The sequence below is a fragment of the Panthera leo genome, chromosome F2 (assembly GCF_018350215.1).
Source record: "Panthera leo isolate Ple1 chromosome F2, P.leo_Ple1_pat1.1, whole genome shotgun sequence".
NCBI lineage: Eukaryota > Metazoa > Chordata > Mammalia > Carnivora > Felidae > Panthera > Panthera leo.
Genome location: NC_056695.1, coordinates 46,193,540 through 46,212,261, shown reverse-complemented (window position 1 = coordinate 46,212,261; position 18,722 = coordinate 46,193,540). Strand labels below are relative to the sequence as shown.

At 37.5% G+C, this 18,722-nt stretch overlaps 1 protein-coding gene and 1 pseudogene across 2 annotated transcripts in view; one reads left to right on the top strand and one right to left on the bottom strand.

The window, feature by feature from the left end:
- RNF19A (ring finger protein 19A, RBR E3 ubiquitin protein ligase) overlaps positions 1-2,863 on the top strand; it is a 55,708-nt gene extending 52,845 nt beyond the window's left edge. For both annotated transcript variants that reach the window (XM_042923190.1, XM_042923192.1), the window contains exon 10: positions 692-2,863. In XM_042923190.1, the coding sequence (XP_042779124.1) occupies positions 692-1,382 (691 nt within the window). In that variant the 3' untranslated portion in view covers positions 1,383-2,863. The remainder of the gene's footprint in view (positions 1-691) is intronic.
- A 12,617-nt stretch (positions 2,864-15,480) lies between these two features.
- On the bottom strand, positions 15,481-16,475 carry LOC122210769 (annotated as a pseudogene).
- Between the last annotated feature and the right edge of the window lie 2,247 nt (positions 16,476-18,722).

Here is an 18,722-nt window from a genome sequence, read left to right as displayed (position 1 = left end):
TGTTGTCGGGGTGGGAAGACAGGCAGTGGAAGTGGATACAGAGTTGCTTGTGGGAATGATGAAAGTGTTGTGAAGTTAGGTGGTGGTGTGATGGTTGCACAACTCTGTGAATACACTAGAGAACATTGAATTGTGTGCTTTAAACAAGGGAATTTTGTGTTATGTAAATTACATCTCAATAAAGCTATTCTGAAAAAAATGGAGAAGGTAACAGTACCTGGAACAGCATAAGCAATAAATGTAGCTATTTCTGGTTGTTTTTTTGATTAAAGCATTATTGTAAATATAGTCCTATTATTTCAAGTATTTTTTTTTATTTTTTTTAATGTTTTTTTAATTTATTTTTGAGAGAGAGACAGAGCATGAACGGGGGAGGATCAGAGAGAGAGGGAGACACAGAATCTGAAACAGGCTCCAGGCTCTGAGCTGTCAGCACAGAGCCCGACACGGGGCTTGATGTCACAGACCATGAGATCATGACCTGAGCCAAAGTCGGATGCCTAACCGACTGAGCCACCCAGGAGCCCCTCAAGTAATTTTTTAACAGAACTTGTCCTACATCAATTTGTTCTGACAGCTTTTATGTAGTCTTTGAATTTTTCACACAGAATCCCTCCCCCTTTGCTGCTGACCTGAATAAAAATAAAAGGAAGTTAGAAATTTGTTTATATTTGTTACTCTTATGTTCCAGAGAAGGCAACAGTCTGGAGGTGCAAGTAGATATTGAATCAAAGCCATCTAAATTCAGGCACAACAGCGGAAGTAGTAGCGTGGAGGATGGCAGCGCCGCTCGGAGTCATCCTGGTGGTTCATCCAGTGGTTTGCCTGAAGGTAAATCCGGTGCCACCAAGTGGTCCAAAGAAGCAACAGCAGGAAAGAAAGCAAAAAGTGGTAAATTGAGGAAAAAGAGTACCATGAAGATAAATGAGACCAGAGAGGACATGGATGCACAGTTGTTAGAACAGCAAAGCACGAACTCAAGTGAATTTGAGGCTCCATCCCTGAGTGACAGTATGCCATCTGTAGCGGATTCGCACTCTAGTCATTTTTCTGAATTTAGTTGTTCTGACCTAGAAAGCATGAAAACTTCTTGTAGTCATGGTTCCAATGATTATCATGCCCGCTTTGCTACTGTTAACATTCTTCCTGAGGTAGAAAATGACCGTCTGGAAAATTCTCCACATCAGTGTAGCATCTCTGTGCTTACCAAAACTGCTTCGTGTTCAGAAGTTCCACAGTTGAATCATATTGCTGAAGAACATGGTAACAATGGAATAAAACCCAATGTTGATTTATATTTTGGTGATGCACTAAAAGAAACAAATAATAACCACTCACATCAGACAATGGAATTAAAAGTTGCAATTCAGACTGAAATTTAGGCCTATAAATGCTGCAAATTAATTACCACTGAACAACCTTGTTTGGAGCTGGTTGAACTACATGTGACTACTTTAAGTTTCAAGTTACCAGCAAATGCCAGGTTGCATAATCTAATGCAGATACATTTTCTGTGTTCAGCAAAGCATTGTGTTTCATGTGGCTCTTAATTACCAAACTATGAAATGAAGGCTTTAAAAAGTGCATTATTGTAAGGACAATAATTCTTAAGAGAAGTATGTTTTGTGTGTTCACCACAAAACAATGCTTGAAGCACATACTGTGTATTTAGATAGAAATTTGGCTTAATTTATAATCAGTATAAAGTACTAATGCAATTAGAAACATTCTTATGAAGAAAACTTGAGGCTTAGGGATAAGTGGTTAGTGACATTTTATTGAAACCACTAAAGGATACTGTTTAAAGAACTTTGCAGGTTACTCTCAGTATATGATCCTCTTTGTAACATTTCTGTTCATAACTGGGTATAAATTTCATTTTTTTTCTTCATATGCAATGTGGATATATAAAGCTTAATGCAGCCCATTTGCTACCATTTGGATACTTAGACACTTTGAGCAAGATTGTGGCAGTTTTTGCACAACTTTGAAATAGAAATACCTGGTACTCTCTCTATATCTTGCATCTTGCTGTTGCCATCTTAGAAGCAAAGTGTAAAAGTAGGTAATTAAGTATACTGACAGCACCAAATAAGGTCTATAAAACTACAAAATACAATTCCATTAGTTTATAAGTATTACAAAAAAGTCACCTTCTACCAAGGGGACATTTGCACCCCATTGATTCTTGGTGCCTTTGGAATAGACTGGATTTTAAGGGCCTAGTTGTTTGAAGATTTTGCTATATTGTTTTCCATAGTGTCCTCTCTAGCCACTTTGGATTATGTAGACAAATACAAGATAGATAAACATGATTAATAATAACAACGCTGAAAAAGTATTAGCCTACCAAAGACACACTCAGGCTTCAGTGATTACATAACCTCAGTTTTTAACACATGCGTATCTTCTCTGATCATGAGCTCAAAGCACGGTGCAGAGTTTGTACCAAGTACTGAGGAGGGGATCCATGTATGGCTGGCTTTACTTTCTTTTGCTTTTGTTTATGGAGGGTGGTCAGCTGACATAAACAGAAGTTGGCCAAAATACTGCCTATACTGTTATATAAAACAGGTTAACCTCAATGATAGCAGTTGAAATGTTCCATCTTAAGTGTTTCTGTTAAGTATTACCATTATGGTGCTACTGAGCGTTTTCTTTTGATAAAAAGAAAAATGCCCTGGGCTGCAGTCTTCTTCCATCACTTGTTCTCACCAGGTCCATTAATATGCTTATAACACTAGTGCCAGTTATTTTATTTGATAATACTTATTATGGTATTTGTATATTTGTTTGCATTCCAATTTTGTTCAACAGTGAGTGTGTAAACTGCATACATTAAATAAATGTAAATACTAATGTATTGCTGCTTTATGGTTCGTTTGCAAGTGTTTTTATAAGAACAAGAATACTTATTTGCTATATGGCAGGTATTTATAGATCTTGCAAGCTATTGAGATGATTCTGTATCCTAGTCTCAGCCCAAAAGGAAGCATCTGCTGAAATTCTCAACAAACAATGTTAGAAACTGTCCTTTCTTCATGTCTGATACTTGCCTTTCCTCTAGAAAGAAGCTGCTTTATTCATCAACATATTTTATTTTTTAAAGTGAATTGGGATCTATCATTAAATGTGAAAAGATACGTATTATAAATCCTCATCTTAACAGAAAAGTAAAAAGATCTTAAAAGACTATTCTAAGATTTTCTCTGGCCACATAAGACCATGAAACTAGAGCCATTTAAATTTAAGCTAGTAATTGTAATCAAATGCTTTCCATCCTCGTAGCCTCTAAAAAATGCATTGGTAATTGTTTAAATTTCCTGTTACATAGTTAATAATGAAACTAATATGTATGCATATGTTGCCCACCTTCTTGACATTTCTGTAAAAGACCGAAGATTAAATGGAAAGTGAAACGAGTTTTGGAGGAATACGGCAAAAGTGGTGCCACAGAGGAGGTCAGTGCATTCAGTGTACCTCACTCCACTTCTGGTTGTGCCCTCAACAAGTACTGCCCCAGTCTCACTTGAAAAAAATGGTCTAAACCTTTCCACTGGTTTCAGAAGTTCCTTCATCTCCCACGGATCCTTCACACTTGGATTAATTTAGGACCAAGCCAAATTCCCCTAGAGCTCAACTCTGAGAACACGAGAATACTCCAGCGTTCAAGCAGGCCTTAACTCACCAAAATCTTTGTAAGACCATTTGTAGTTTGCTTTTTTTAAGGCCTACAGGGGAAAAGTCACAGAGTAGTGAGAGAGAAGAATACAAAGATTATAATGGCATTACTCTACTGTTGGTTATGTAGACCACCAGTTTAATGGGATTCTCTTAAATGTACAAATTCCCAGCCTCGGAGCACTGAATCTGCTTTTATGGTAAATTTACACAGTCCATCACTATTATTTTCACCGCAAATTGAGTTAATTTGTAAATATGTAAGACTTTCCACAGCATATTGTCTAGTTAAATGTAAACTTTGACCACCAAAGGGTAAAATATATGTTGAAAACCATCCTAGCTATTAATTCCTACATGAGCAAAATACCTAACCTCCTGTTCTCTGATTATTTTGCCTTTATAGCAAGAGTCATTAGGATTCTCAGGGCTACGTTTTATATGGTTCCTTTTAATAGGCTTGTTTTATTTATTTCCCTTATTGAAGCATGAGTTATCATTGCTAAAAGCCAATGTTTACATACTGGTGGGTTTTGAATGCTCAGAATAGTATTGTAAACTTGGGGAGAGTTACAGTGTTTTGGTAACCATCATTTAATAGATGAATAGTGAAGGGGAGTTTGCAGGTTTTAAATTTAGTTCAAATTTAATCATTGTATTTCATATGCTAGTCAGAATTTTTGGGATTCCTGCCAATTCAACTAAATAACAAAGTAGACTGGAGATACAGCATTGTATCAGACACTGTGGCTTCAATGGCCTTATACTATAGTTGGGGGAGAGAGACATGAAAAACATACACATAGCTTAAAATGGTGTCAGATGATGGGTGTTATGAAAAACATGAAGTGTGGAATAAAGGGACTAGAGGTATTGGGTAGTGCTGTTTTATACAGAGCATTTCTGCTTAGATAACATTAGTGTAAAGATCTAAAAGATCCAAACCAAATGGATGAGCATTGCAGAAAGAGATCTTCTCCCAGGTGAGTTAATGGACTATTTAGACATCAGTCTTGGTATTTGACATCTAGTAAGACAAATCTGCCACCTTGTTTTTCTTGGAGAGTGTGTTGACTATTCTTGACACTTTACATTTCCATAACCACTTTAGAGTAACGTTGAATTCCGCCAGTTTTAGTTGGGGTTACATTGGGTCTATAATTATCCCTGTAGAGGTCTTTTGTGTGTTCTGTTAAATTTTATTCCTGGGGAACTTTATATTTTCTTCAATGCCATTTTCTGTTTGTTACTGATAGTAAATATAAATACAGCTGATTTTTGTGTAATTTCACATCTAGGGAATATAGCTTTTAATTCCAATAGTTAAGCTTCTTTGACATTTCTGTGTACACAGTCGTCACGTGTGAATAATTTATTTTTTTATCTAACATTTTTACAGTGCTCTGAATTGTCCAACACTTTCTACATACTTTTAAAATATTAACTTATTTATTCTTCAGACAACTCTCTGAAGGAGGTATTTATTGTCCCCGTTTTATAGATGAGGAAACAGAGGCACAGAGTTAAGTATTTTGTCCAGGGTGACATGGCTGGTAAGTGGCAAAGCCAGGATTCAAACGGTTTTGTTTCTTCCCCTTTGATCTTTCTATCATGTATTTCGTTTTCTGGCTCATTTGCACTGGCTAGGACTTCAAGTGTAAGGTGCTGAATAACAACCATTAAGTATGATATTTGTGTGGATAAATTTGTAGATGCCCTTTATCAAATTTATTAAGTTGTCTTTTAGTTTACCAAGAGTTTTTACCTTGAGAAATATGTTGAATTTTATTGACTGCTATTGGAAGGGACATCTGTCATGTAATTGTGATTTATTCCTTTAAGGGTTAATATGGTTATGGTTAATATGGTTAAAATATGAACTTGATTTTTCAAATATTATACAAACCTTCTGGAATAAACTTCAGTATCAGAGTGCATAGGATTGGAATTATATCTTTTTTGAATGTCTGGTAAAAATTGTTGTTAAGGCTATCTGGGCATTGTGAATTATTTTTTAATATAGAAAATGAGATTTTCAGCTTGAGAAGCAGTTCATCTTTATCGATATAATATGAGCAGTAAGGAGTGGCAGGCTTTCTTCTGTAAGAGTTTACTAATCCTAGAATCTGTGAATTTTTCTGGCTCTATGGTAATAACAGTTTTGCTTTTATTGTTTTTCTTTCCAGCCTTTTGCCTAATAATTGGAACACCTATTTCAACTACCTTTTATCCAGCATGGAGGAGGTAAAACTTAGATGCTTCATAGCACAGGTATACCAAGTGCCTCCAAATTCTGAATTCAGAATACTGGGACAAGAGAAATCTTAGAAAGAAAGAAACCATAGGCTCTTGAGGATAAGGACCATGTCTTCTTTTTGCTATAAGTTATGTACTAATAAGTACTTTATATTTGAAGAGGAGATTGAGGATAAGCTTGCTATGATGGGACAGAATAACTGAGCGGCGGCAATGAGAATGTTTGTGGGCTTAGGCCTCAGAGTTGGTGACCAGTCTCTTCATTACATTGTTAGAACAAGTTTTTGGAAACAAAGACAGTGACTGAAAAAGCAGTCACTTTTAATAAGGTTTTATATCACGTACGTTCATAAATGTAGGTGTATGACAGCCACTATGATGAAATTTGGAAGTTTTGCGTTCGTGAGCAAACAGCCAAGAAAGAATTCTTGAGACATTTTTGGTGCAAAAAGGTGATTTTATTTTAGCACAGGGACAGGACCCGTGGGGAGAAGGAGCTGCACTAGGGTTGTGAGGAGTGACTGATTATATATTTTTAAGTTTGTGGAGGGAATGGGGATAGAGAGAAAGTTTCTAAGATACTTTGAAACAGGGTTTCAGGACCTTGAGGGGCAGCTGCTGTTAAGGTCATTTTTAGTTTTTAATAAAACATGAAGGCAGCCGTGATTTCTTTGAGGAAGGCACACCCTGCATGTTTCTGGTGTCTGTCTGTGGGCTGCAAGCTGCAAGGAGATTTGCAGCTCTCCTGCCTTTGTTTCCCTCATCAACTGGAACAGCATTTTTCAGGGTTGGTTTAGCCAAGGCATTTTAATTTTGCTTTTGGGGGCTTTTTGTTGTATGTTCATTTATTACAGGAAATATGATACTTTAGCTGGATAAAGAGATTTGTTGATTTAGAGAGGTAATGTGCAAACTGATGTCTCAGAGAATGCACAGAAAAGAATTTACTTTCCCTTTCAGCCCTTTTTTCCCTTCTTCCCCTTTTTTCTTTGCTCCACCTTTTCTCAGCCCCTCCTTTCTCCATTACCTTCCCCCATAACCCCTGCAAAGGAGCAAGTATGTATGATAGCATAGTTTTCTCCATGCTACATGGTCATGCACAATGCATATATACATTGATCATTTTCTTGATTTTCTCAATATCTTACAGAAATTAGTCCAAGTCAACTGGTACAGCTCCAACTCATTCTTTTTAATGGCTGCATATGATGGGCATTCCCTTTGGCTCTTTTGTTTCCCACCCCGCCCCACTCCTCTACAAAAGTGTGCAGGCAGCCCCTCATATTATATAAGTCCTTATTTTCTGGTAGTTTTAATTATGGGAGATAGTTTCATGGATTTCCGATGTCTAGGTTGCAAAGTCTATGTAGTTTTAAATTTAATAAGGTTATCAAATTCCCTTTTTTAAAAAAGGCCATCAATATTTACAGTTCCACTAACAATAGGTGAGTCCCCTTTCAACCCCTGCATTCAACCAATAGTAAATATTAGAGCTTTATAGTTTTTACAAGACTATTTGGCATAAAGGAATATGTATTATTTGATTTTATGTTTATGTATCCCTGGTCACTAGTGAATTTGTATATCTTTTTGTAGGAGGAGAATTGGTGGTATTTGATGTACTGTTTTCTAAACTGACTTTTATATCTTTTGCCTGTTTTTGGAGGGGGTTTTCTCTTTATTCAGTTTGAAAGGGATCTTTATCATAGCTATTATATATTTACAGTTATTATAATTATCTATGCATTGTATATAACTATTAGTAGTTTTTTGTTACAGGTTATATTTTTGTCCAAGTCTATTATTTGACCATTTGCTTCATTAACTTTTTTTGCTGCACATGGTATAAACAATGTAGAATTTTATTAGGTTGAATCTTTCTTTTAAGTTTATTTGTTTATTTTGATAGAGTGCACATGCACAAGGAGGGAGGAGCAGAGAGGGAGAGAGAGAATCCCAAGCAGACTCGGCACTGTTAGCATGGAGCCAATGTGGGGCTTGAACTCACAAACCATAAGAACATGACCTGAGCTGAAATCAAGAGTCGGATGCTCAACAGACTGAGCCACCCAGGTGCCCCTGCTGTGCATTTTATTTTAAATTTACTTGGAATGTTTCTAGACTGTAAAGATAAGTTGCAAAGATAGTTCAGAGGCTTCTCATACACACTTTTCACACACACACACACACACACACACACAATTTTGCTATATGAAAGTTCTATTATCTAATTTTATATTTCAGAACTTCCCATCATAGTTAAGGTCTCCTTTGCTCCTAAATTATACTTACAGTCTCCTAGGTTTCTTGGAAGATTTTTTTTTTTAATGTTTATTTTGAGACCGGAAGCATGCAGGCCGGGAAGAAGCAGAGAGAGGGGGAGAGAAAGAATCCCAAGCAGGCTCTGTACTGTCAGTGCAGAGCCCAGAGCCTGACACAGGGCTTGATTTCACAAACCGTGAGATGGTGACCTGAGCTGAAATCAAGAGTTGAACACTTAACCATCTGAGCCACCCAGGCGCCCCCTCTTGTGAGATTTTTAAATTTTTTACATTTGCTTTAATCTGTCTTGAATTTGTTTACTATAATGTAGAAGTCCAATCTTATTTTCTTCCAATGGAAAGCTGTTTTTGTGAAGTTTTGTTTATTTTTTAAATAATCGATCCTTTCCCATTGATCTGAATGCTACCTCTCTATTGGAATTTCTAGATTGCTACCAGAAAGCCTGCTGGGATTTTTATTGTGATTCCATTGAATTTATAGATCCATTTGGGGGAAATAGGCATCTTAACCATAGTGAATCTTTTGATTCATGAACATGGCTTATCCATTTATTATTAAGTTTTTAAATTTCTTTCAATAGTGCTTTGTAGTTTTCAGTATACGGATTTTTTTTAAATCTCAATTTCTGATTGTTAGAAATACTCAATTTTAAATACTCAATTTCTGATTATATAGAAATACAATTGATTTTTGTAGATTGTTCTTGAATCCTACAAACTTGTAAGTCATTTATTAACTCTAAAGAGTTTAAGTACAGCCATAGGATTTTTCTGCATAGACAATCATGTCTCTGCAAATAGTTTTATATCCTTCTTTCCAATCTAGATGCCATTAGCAACATTTTTTTATTTTTTTGGACCTATTGACTTAAATCTCTAGTAAGATATTAAATAGGACTGGTAAAAGAGACATCCTTACCTTGTTTCCAGTCTAAGGAGTCTTCCATCTTCACCTTTTATTCCTTTTGGTAAAATCTTGACAAGCTTAAAGGGGTGGCCAGTTTGGATTGATTGGAGGACCCCAGAGTTTACCTGTAACTTATTATTTGAATTGAGTGGTTTGCTTTTTTTTTTCCTTCAATTTTAAAAATTGAGATACAGTTCACATATTGTAACATTTTTAATGTGTAAAATTCAGTACTGTTTAGTATATTCACAAGGTTATACAACCCTAACCATTACCTAATACTAGGACATTTTCATCACCCCCAAAAGAAACCCTGTATCCACTAGCAACCAGTTCCCATCTCCCCAGTGGTCCCCCCACGACCCCCATCCCTCATGGTCTTCTTAGCTCCTGGCAACAACTAAAGCTACTTTCTGTTTGAATGGATTTGTCCTTTCTGGGCATTTCACATAAAATTCATATAATATGTGGCTTTTTATGTATGGCTTCTTTTCACTTAGTGTTTTCAAGGTTCATCCATGGAGTAGTATATATCAGTACTTAATGCTTTTTATGGGTGAATAATAATATTTTGTATGGTTATAACACATTTTTGTTTATCATCAGTTGACAGACCTGTGGGTTCTCACATTTTTGGCTATTATAAATGATATCAACATGTGTGTACAGGATTTTGTGTGAACATGTTTTCAGTTTTCTTGGGTATAATACTAGGAGTGGAATTGTTGGGTCATATGGTAACACTGTTTAACTTTTTGAAGAACTGCCAAACTCTTCCAAAGCAACCGCATCATTTTGCATTCCCATCAGCAATATGTATACTTCCTAATTCTTCCACATCCTTATCAACATTTGTTATTGTCTGTCTGTTTTGTTTTTTTTTTTTTTTTTTTTGTTTTATTATAACCATTCTAGTTGAATCTTTGCCCTTGTCTTCACACACATATGAATTAGGATTAAAATTGTTCCTCCCAACCCACTGATTAATTATAGTAAATATTTGGTCCGTTTTCAGGTAAGAAGCTGACATAAAAGAGATCAAATGTAAGGTAGCCAGTAAGGTTCAATTTTTAGCAGTTTTTGGATTTGACAGGTCACTATTTAAACCCTAAGGAAAAACAGAAAACCAAGTCAGTTTGGTTCCTGAGTTTCCTGTCTGGCTTCTGCCTGCTACACAATGAAGCTTCCAGCAGCAGAGTTATTATCACTAGGTTTGTATTGCTTTCTGATATTGAAAATTCCGCAGAAAAGTAATTTAATCATACTGAGCTCTTTCTTCTCATCCACCCAAGTCTGTTCAAAAACCTGGCTTAGACTTTACTTTTTCCTGAAAATGTTCTTGATTTATTCCTCTTGGCGCTTGTAATAACTTTGACACTCAAACATTGCGTTGATGCTTTTGTTTCCCCTACTAGAGCTTCTGGAACTTGGTTTTATTTTGTTTCTTCCAAATTAGTCATAAGCTCATTAAAATCAGAAACTGTCCTTTTTACTTATCCTCCACAATACTTTATTCAGAGGGTCTTGAGTAGTTTAGTTCACTTACAATGCTTGTGCAACTCAGATATTAGTAATTGCACAACTTGCCTTCTGGCATATTGGGTTGTATATTCCAACTTGCCTAAGAATTAGAAGAGACATTTTAAAAGTTAAGTTCCCAGCCCCTTGGACTCAAGATTCTCAAGCAATTCTGAGCAAATATTCTAAGAACCACTGTTTGAGAAATATTTAGAAGAGCATTATAAATTTGTCAATAATAGGAACTTCTCTAATCTGAATTTTGTTAACCAGAGCACCTTTTTAGGGCAGTGTCCTCTAGATTCATTTATTGAACATTTACCAAGCACCCACCAGCCTATGCCAGACTCTGAATATGCAACTGTTTGTGTTGACATACCTCAAAACAGTGACAGGTTGGAAAAGAAAGATGCATGTTGTTAGATTCTCTGCTGCTCAACCTGTGGAGTAATTTCTTGACTTTGTCATGACTAATTCCCAGGAGATGGTAACAGATATCCAAGGCTAGTCACTTCTCTGGCTGTATTGCTTCTATTGGAGGGGTCTTAATGTATATCTCTTACCCAGTAAGTGAATAATGAACGTGTCCATAATACTGTTTTTAATGTAACTTATTGTGTCCATAATACTTGAAAAGAGCTGTCTTTTTCTAGCAACATAGATGAGATATACATATGGGAAGAAAGCAATTATAAACATGGAAGGAAAGATAAAAGTACTAAGTACCGCCAGGTATTTTACATAAACTACATCATACTACAACCCTGAACGGTAGGAAGATATCCCTCCTCATTTTGCAGATGAGGAACCTAAAATCCTTGAGATTATACAGAGTTTTATATGAGCTCATTACTCCTGAGTATCAGAGTTAGGATTTAATTCCAGGTTTATGCTCTGAAGTAGTTCCCCAGAGAAAAAGAGAAGAGACAGCTGTGAGAGTCTCTTATACTCTGATCTCCTGCTTGTTTTTCATTGATCTTTGTACCATCGATTAACTTTCAACCATCTCTTTACTTTGACGTGTGGCAAAAGGCATCAAAACGTATGAACTTGAAGAAATTCAGTACATTCTGGAGACAGATCCCTTGTGTGGAGACCTGAGAGGCAGGACTTCTGCGTCAGTTTTTGGGGGTCCTTGTGGTGGTCTAAGTGGTGGCAACTGGCTGAGAGAGTAAAACACATTCCAAACGTGAACATACTTTGCTACATCTTGTTCCTAGATGGCAAATATAATAGTATATTAGAAAAACAAGTATAAAACATATCTTTGAAATCACTTTAAAATAATGATCTGTAACTCATGATTAATTATTCTGTTTGCACACAAATACCATCAGCCCTTAATACTTCTTCCTGAGAAGTCCTCTAGTGAAGAGCACATTTCCAACAGTGAGGCGCCACAAGTCGGTCACGTGAAGGGAGTTTTCACCAAAATGCATTTAAGAAGTGGAAATGAAAGTTTTCCTGACAAACAGCAGATTCTCAATCTGTCCATCATGTTGCAGTGTCAACTTACAGAGCCCTTGGCATTCTGAGATCTTGCTCATGAAGAAGGTGCTCTCTGAAATTGCCTGGATACGTTATTGATCATCCTGAGCAACTCAGAACCAAAGTAGCCATTTTAGATTCAGTCTTGTAGCTGCCCTTAAGGCTTTGCCGCTTTACCTTTCAAGTTTCTCCTCCTTTGCCCACAATCTCAGCATAAGAGCAAAACCAGTACAGTCACGGTTCATCAGCATTTCAGACTGCATAATATTCTGTTGTGTTCTTATTTGGACTTCAATGTAAATGGAGTAGAGTTAGATAAGGATCTCTCTTAAAAAAAAAACCTCTTCAGGCCACAGTGTAACCCAGTTTTATGACAAAAAGCTTCTGGATCTGATAAATGTTGTTGGCAGTAGTTGGAATAGTGTTGGGAGATAGAGGCTAAATTTCTTTCAAAAAAGGAAATTTGGGAGGTAGGAAAGAAAAAATGGAAGAAGTTACCTATTTTTGAAAATATGGTGTAGGAAAGGATGGAAATTTGGGAGATTGAGAGAAGGACTTTAAGTGAGGAAGAGTTGAGTGGGTTTGGAGGCTGAGAGGAAGGCTGTAATTGAAAGGGAAATACGCAAAAGATGGATTTATTCTGGGAGGAAAGCCCTTGAAGAGAGGAGAGCATGAGGGATCAGCACTAGAAAGGAGGGGGAAAATTACTTTCTAAAAGAGAAGGAACAGGGAAAATCTGGTCATTAGTCAAAAGGGGAGTAGATTGGAGCAGTTAGATGAGATGGCCTCCTTTGTTTCAGTTAAGGTCAGGTAGCTGAGCATGATCACAGATCAAAACACAAAAACAGTGGTTAAAACTATAGTAGAGTTATGCGTACGGCACTATGAGAAAACAAATATCACTTAACTCAGCCAAGGCAGGTGAGGAAAAGCCTCTGGGAGGGGACATTTGAACTGGATGTTAAAGGATGCGTAGGAATTAGCTTTGTGGTTTTGGGAAGTAAGAAGGAAGAGAGAAGAGCAGGGAAACGTCTGGTGCAAAAGCAGTCGATGTTGAGTGAATGTGCCCTCTCTGGGTAATAAAACAGTTTGCCTGAATGAATATTGGATGCGGAGGTTGAAAGAGCCAGAAAGGTCTAGGAGGAATCTGAAGTTTCTAGCTTAGGCCAGACTATGAATGCTGGTATCTTTCACCAAGATAAAGAACAAGTGAAACCTAAGTTTGAGGGAACAAAGTTCAGTTTGGGGCATTATTACATTTGAGGTGTCTATGAGGCATTCATGTGGAGATGAACAGTGTGAAGTTGGTTTTACGGATTGAGAGATCAGGAAAGACTATACAGAAACAGATCCAAGTCTTTGGATATAATTTTAAACAATCCAAAAGTCTTAGTGGCTTAACAAAAAAAAAAGGATTATTTCTCATTCATGCTATCTGTCCAATGCAGACTGGTAGGAACCTGCTTCAGACCAACACTCAAAGAATCAGGCTGATGATGGAGCTGTCGTCTTATAACCCACTAACTGGAATGTGAGGCCTTTCTCAGTCACTGTAGCAAGGGTGAAGACCATGCAGGGCCTGTACTAGCTGTGTGTACTTGGGCCCAGAAGGGACACATCACTTCTACCTCTACTCTGTTGGCGGGATTTGTCATGTGTCCCTAACCACAGAGTTTGAAAAGTCCCATCTTGTGTATGCCGAGAAGGGGAAGAAAACCAGGCAACGCCTGACTCACAAAGGAACCACATCCATAACTAAAACTCTATTTCTACCATTTTATATGCAGCATACAGCTTTCTGTTTTATCCAACTATCATTCCTTCAGGCCTATCACATAGACATTCTGCTCCTCTAAGATTAAGAGTACATGTAGTTCCCTAAACACGCCCCATTATTTCACACTTGTGTTCAACATGTACCTTCGATGTGCATCTGGATGCCTTTGTGTCTCCTCTTTCCTCTGCCTGGCACACCCTCTTCTCATCCAAATGACAAACTCAGGCTGCACAGTTATCTCCTTAAAACCTATCTTAACCTCACAGGCAGTACTGGGCATTTCTCTTGCTCTACATAATCACTATTACATCTCTATTAGTTTAACAAGATTAGTAGTTTATATGTTCATTGCCTCTACAAGCTGTAACTTAAAGACCAGGCACCTTACTAATTATTCCATTATGTTTAATATTTTCCATTAAACAGCATAAGTTCAAAGACTTGAATCTTGGATCAACTACTTGCAATATTTGTAACCCTTGTTAATTTACAGGGATTTAATATACATTTTCTGTGTTTGATTTTTTCTGTGCCATAGTTTCCTCATCTATAACAGAGTTGTTATAAGAATTAAATTAGTGTGTAATAAACTATACACATGCCTAGCACAAAGCTCAAAACCAAGTACAGTAGTTTTTTTTTTTTTAATTGAAATGTTTGACATAGTGTGTAAATTTAAGGTGTACGTAACTGATTTGGTACACTTATCTATTGTACTGCTAGGTAGCATCTTTATCACCTCACATAATTATTTCTTTTCTGTGGTAGGAATAATTAAGGTCAGTCTCTTAGCAAGTTTGATGTTTATAATATTGTTGTCTACAGTCATTATGCTGTGCATTAGTTCTCTACGACTTAGCTGATCTTCTAGTGCTAGTTCGTTCACGTAAACATCTCTCCTATTCCCCCAACCTGGTAGTTCTACATAGTAACTATTATTTTTCTATTTTTAGGAGTTTGGCTTTAAGATTCCACATAAAAGTGATATCATACAGTATTTGTCTCTGACTTATGTCACTCAGCATGTCCTCAAGGTCTAGTCATGTTGTCACAAATGGCAGGATTTCCTTCTTGTGACTGAATAACATTGCATTGTCTGTTGTGTATGGGTATGTATTATCTTTATCCATTCATCAGTTGATGGGCATACTCAAACTGTTTCCGTATCATGGCTGTTGTGAATAATGCTACAATAAATATGGGATTGCATAACCTTCAATATCCTGTTTTCATTTCTTGGGGTATATACCCACAGTGGAATTGCTGGATCATATTGATAGTTCTATTTTTAGTTTTTTGGAGGAACCTCAAAACTGTTTTCCATAGCGGCTGCAGTTTACAACCCCACTAACAGGGTACAAGTGTTCCTTTTTGTGCACCTTCTCACCAGTGCTTCTCTTGTCTTCTTGAGGACAGCCATTCTAATAGGTGTGCGGTGATACCTCATTGTGATTTTGTGATTAATGATGTTAAGCATCTTTTCATGTAACCTCTAGGCCATTTTGAAATCTTCTTTGGGAAAATGCCTATTTTTTATTTGGATTGGTTTTCATTATTGAGTAGTGTGAGGGTGTGTGCAGATTGTGTGTGTGTGTGTATTTTTCTTGTATAGAACTATATGCTGGTGACAGTTGGAGCCTGGGTTCTCTACACAGAGACTCTGATGTGGTCCTTTGTAAGACGGTCAGTGAATTCCTGATAGGTGACTTGGTAAACACAGTCAGAAGTGAGCTGTAGGTCTTGGAAATGGCATCAAAAACAGCTTTGGCAAAGTTGCCCAGAGGGTGGCAGTGCAGCCCCTGGCTGAGGTGTAGTAGTCATAAATACCAGCCATCATCGTAGCTTCTTGGGCACAGAGGCTGAGACAAAGCCAGTGCCTCTGGGCAGGGATGAGGTGCACTGGCACAGCCACAGCAGCAGGTCACCTTGCGTGGCATGGTGTGGGGCTTGTGGATCTTGTTCCTGCAGTAGCCTCGCCATACAGGGACAATGGAAAACCTGGCCAAGACGATGGCCCCATGGATGGCTGTGGCTACCATCGAGCACTTAATACCCAGAACAGCATGTCCATTGTAATCTCTGCTGGCAACAAATACCTTGAACCTGGTCCACTGGCGAGCAAGGGTTTGCTTTTGAACAGTCACAATTTTTAAAACCTCATCCTTGAGGGATGCCCCTAGGACAAAAAAAAAAGTCAATGATCTCAGATTCCTTAATGGGCAGGGAGAAGAGAGAAATCTCCACCAGGGACATGATCTTCATGTCCTTGACCAGGCAGCCCAGCTTGGTAATGGGGATCCACTTCTTGTCCTCAGCCTTGCCTCCACAAGCGCGTTGGCCTTGGTCTTAGCCATGGCCCAACCATAGCTGTAACCCCAGCCCTGGATGCTGCTGCTCAAGCCTCTGTGGAAGCCACCATGACCTCCCATTCCAGGGCCCCCAGGCCCTCCAGGTCTAACTAACACCAGTGTCATCCGCCACTTGGCGTTTTCTCAAAATGTTTATATATTTTGGATATTAGCCTCTTACCCAATATCTGCTTTGCAAACTATTTTCTCCGATTCTGTACCTTTTCATTTTGTTGATTTCTTTTGCGGTGCAGAAGCTTTTCAATTTGATGTAGTCCCACTTGTTAATTTTTGCTTTTGTTGTTTGTGCTTTTGGTGTCATGCAAAAGTCATTGCCAGGATTGGGGCACCTGGGTGACTCGGTTGGTTGAACTTCTGACTCTTGATTTTGGCTCAGGTCATGATCTTATGGTTCATGGGATTGAGCCCCACATTGGACTCCGTGCTGACAGCACAGAGCCTGCTTCAGATTCTCTCTCTCCCTTTGCCCACTCCTCTGCTTGCATGCTCTCTCTCTCAAAATAAGTAAACATTAAAAAAAAAAAAAGAAAAAACATTGCCAAGATCAATATTGAGGAACTTCTTTCCTGTTTTTTTGTTGTTGTTTGTTTTTTCTAGGAGTTTTATGGTATCCGGTCTTAGGTTTAAATCTTTGACCTATTTCAAGTTAATTTTTGTGAGTGGTATAAGATGAGGGGTCCAGTTTCACTTTTCTGTGTTTATGCCATTTTCCCAACACAATTTGTTGAAATACTATCCTTTCCTTACCGGGTTATTCTGGCTGCCTTGTTGAATGTTAGTTGACCATATATGTAAGTGGTTTAATTCTGGGCTTTCTGTTCTCTTCCACTTGTCTGTGTGTCTTGTTTTTATGCCAGTACCATGCTGTTGCAATTACCAAAGCTTTGTAGTATAGTTTGAAATCAGGAAGTGTGATGCCTCTGGCTTTGTTCTTCTCATGATTGCTTTGGCAATTTGGGCTCTTTTCTGGTTCCATACAACTTTTAGGGGTTTTGTCATTGTTTGGTTTGGTTTCTGTGTTTGTGAAAAATGCCATTGGGTCTTTGATAGGGATTGCATTGAATCTATAGATGGCTTTGGGTAATGGGGACGTTTTAACAATATTAATTCTTCCAATCCATAAGCATGGAATCCTTTTCCATTTGTGTAAGGTTTGATTTCTTTCAATGATGTCTTGTAGTGTTTGCTGTACAGACCTGCCTTGGTTAAATTTAGTCTGGGTATTTTGTTTTTGATGCTACTGTGAATGGGATAGTTTTTACCTCTTTTTCAGATGCTTATGGTTACAGAAATGCAACTGATTTGTCAATTTTATATCCTGCAACTTGACTAAATTTATTGATTAGTTCCAATAGTTTTTTGAGTCTTCGGGATTTTCTCTATATACAACATAAACTGCAAGAAAATTTTTGCTTCTTCATTTCCAATTTGGATGCCTTTTATTTGTCTTGCCTAATTCTTTTAGCTAGGGTTCCCAACACTTGTATTAGGAGTGGTGAGAGTGGGCATCTTTGTCTTGTTCCTAATCTTAGAGGAAAGCTTTTGATTTTTCACTGCTGAGCAAGTTAGGTGTGGGCTTGTCATGTATGGCCTTTATTGTGTATGTTCCTTCTGTTTCCAGTCTGTAGAGTTCTTAAAATGAAAGGATATTTTGTCAAATGCTTTTCCTGCATCTGTTCAGGTGACTGTGTGATTTCTTTCATTCTATTAAATGGTGGTATATGAAACTGATTTGCCCATGTTGAACCACACTTGATCCCAGGGTAAATCCTACATAGTCATGGTGTACAATCCTTTTAATGTGTTCTTGAATTTGGTTTGCTAATATTTTGTGGAGAATTTGCAGATCTACAGTCATCAGAGATACGGGTCTTTAGTTTTCTTGTAGGTCCTTATCTGGCTTTGATATCAGGGTAATGCTGGCCTCACAGAATTGGCCTAGAAGTATTCCCTCCTCTTCAATTTTTTGGAAGAGTTTGAGGATTGTTAACTCTTCTTCACGTTTGGTAGAGTTTGCCAATGAAGCCAGTTGATCCTTGAATTTTCTGTTAGGAGGCTTTTGATTACTAATTCAATCTCTTATTATTAATCTGTTCAGATTTTGTTTCTTTCTGATTCAGTCGTGGTGAATTCTGTGTTTCTAGGAACTCATCCATTTCTTCAATTACTTAATTTGTTGGCATGCAACTGTTCATGGTAGACTCTTAGGATCCCATGTATTTCTGTAATGTCTCTTCTTTCATCTCTGATTTTGCCTTTTTTTTCTTAGTCTAGCTAACAGTCTGTCAATTTATCTTTTTGAAAAATGTTTTCTTTTTTTGTATTTTTTTCTTGTCTCTTATTTCTGATCTTTATTTCCTTCCTTCTAGCTTTGAGCTTAGTTTGTTCTTTTTATAGCTCTTTAGGTGTAATGTGAGGCTGTTTGAGATCTAACTTCTTAACAT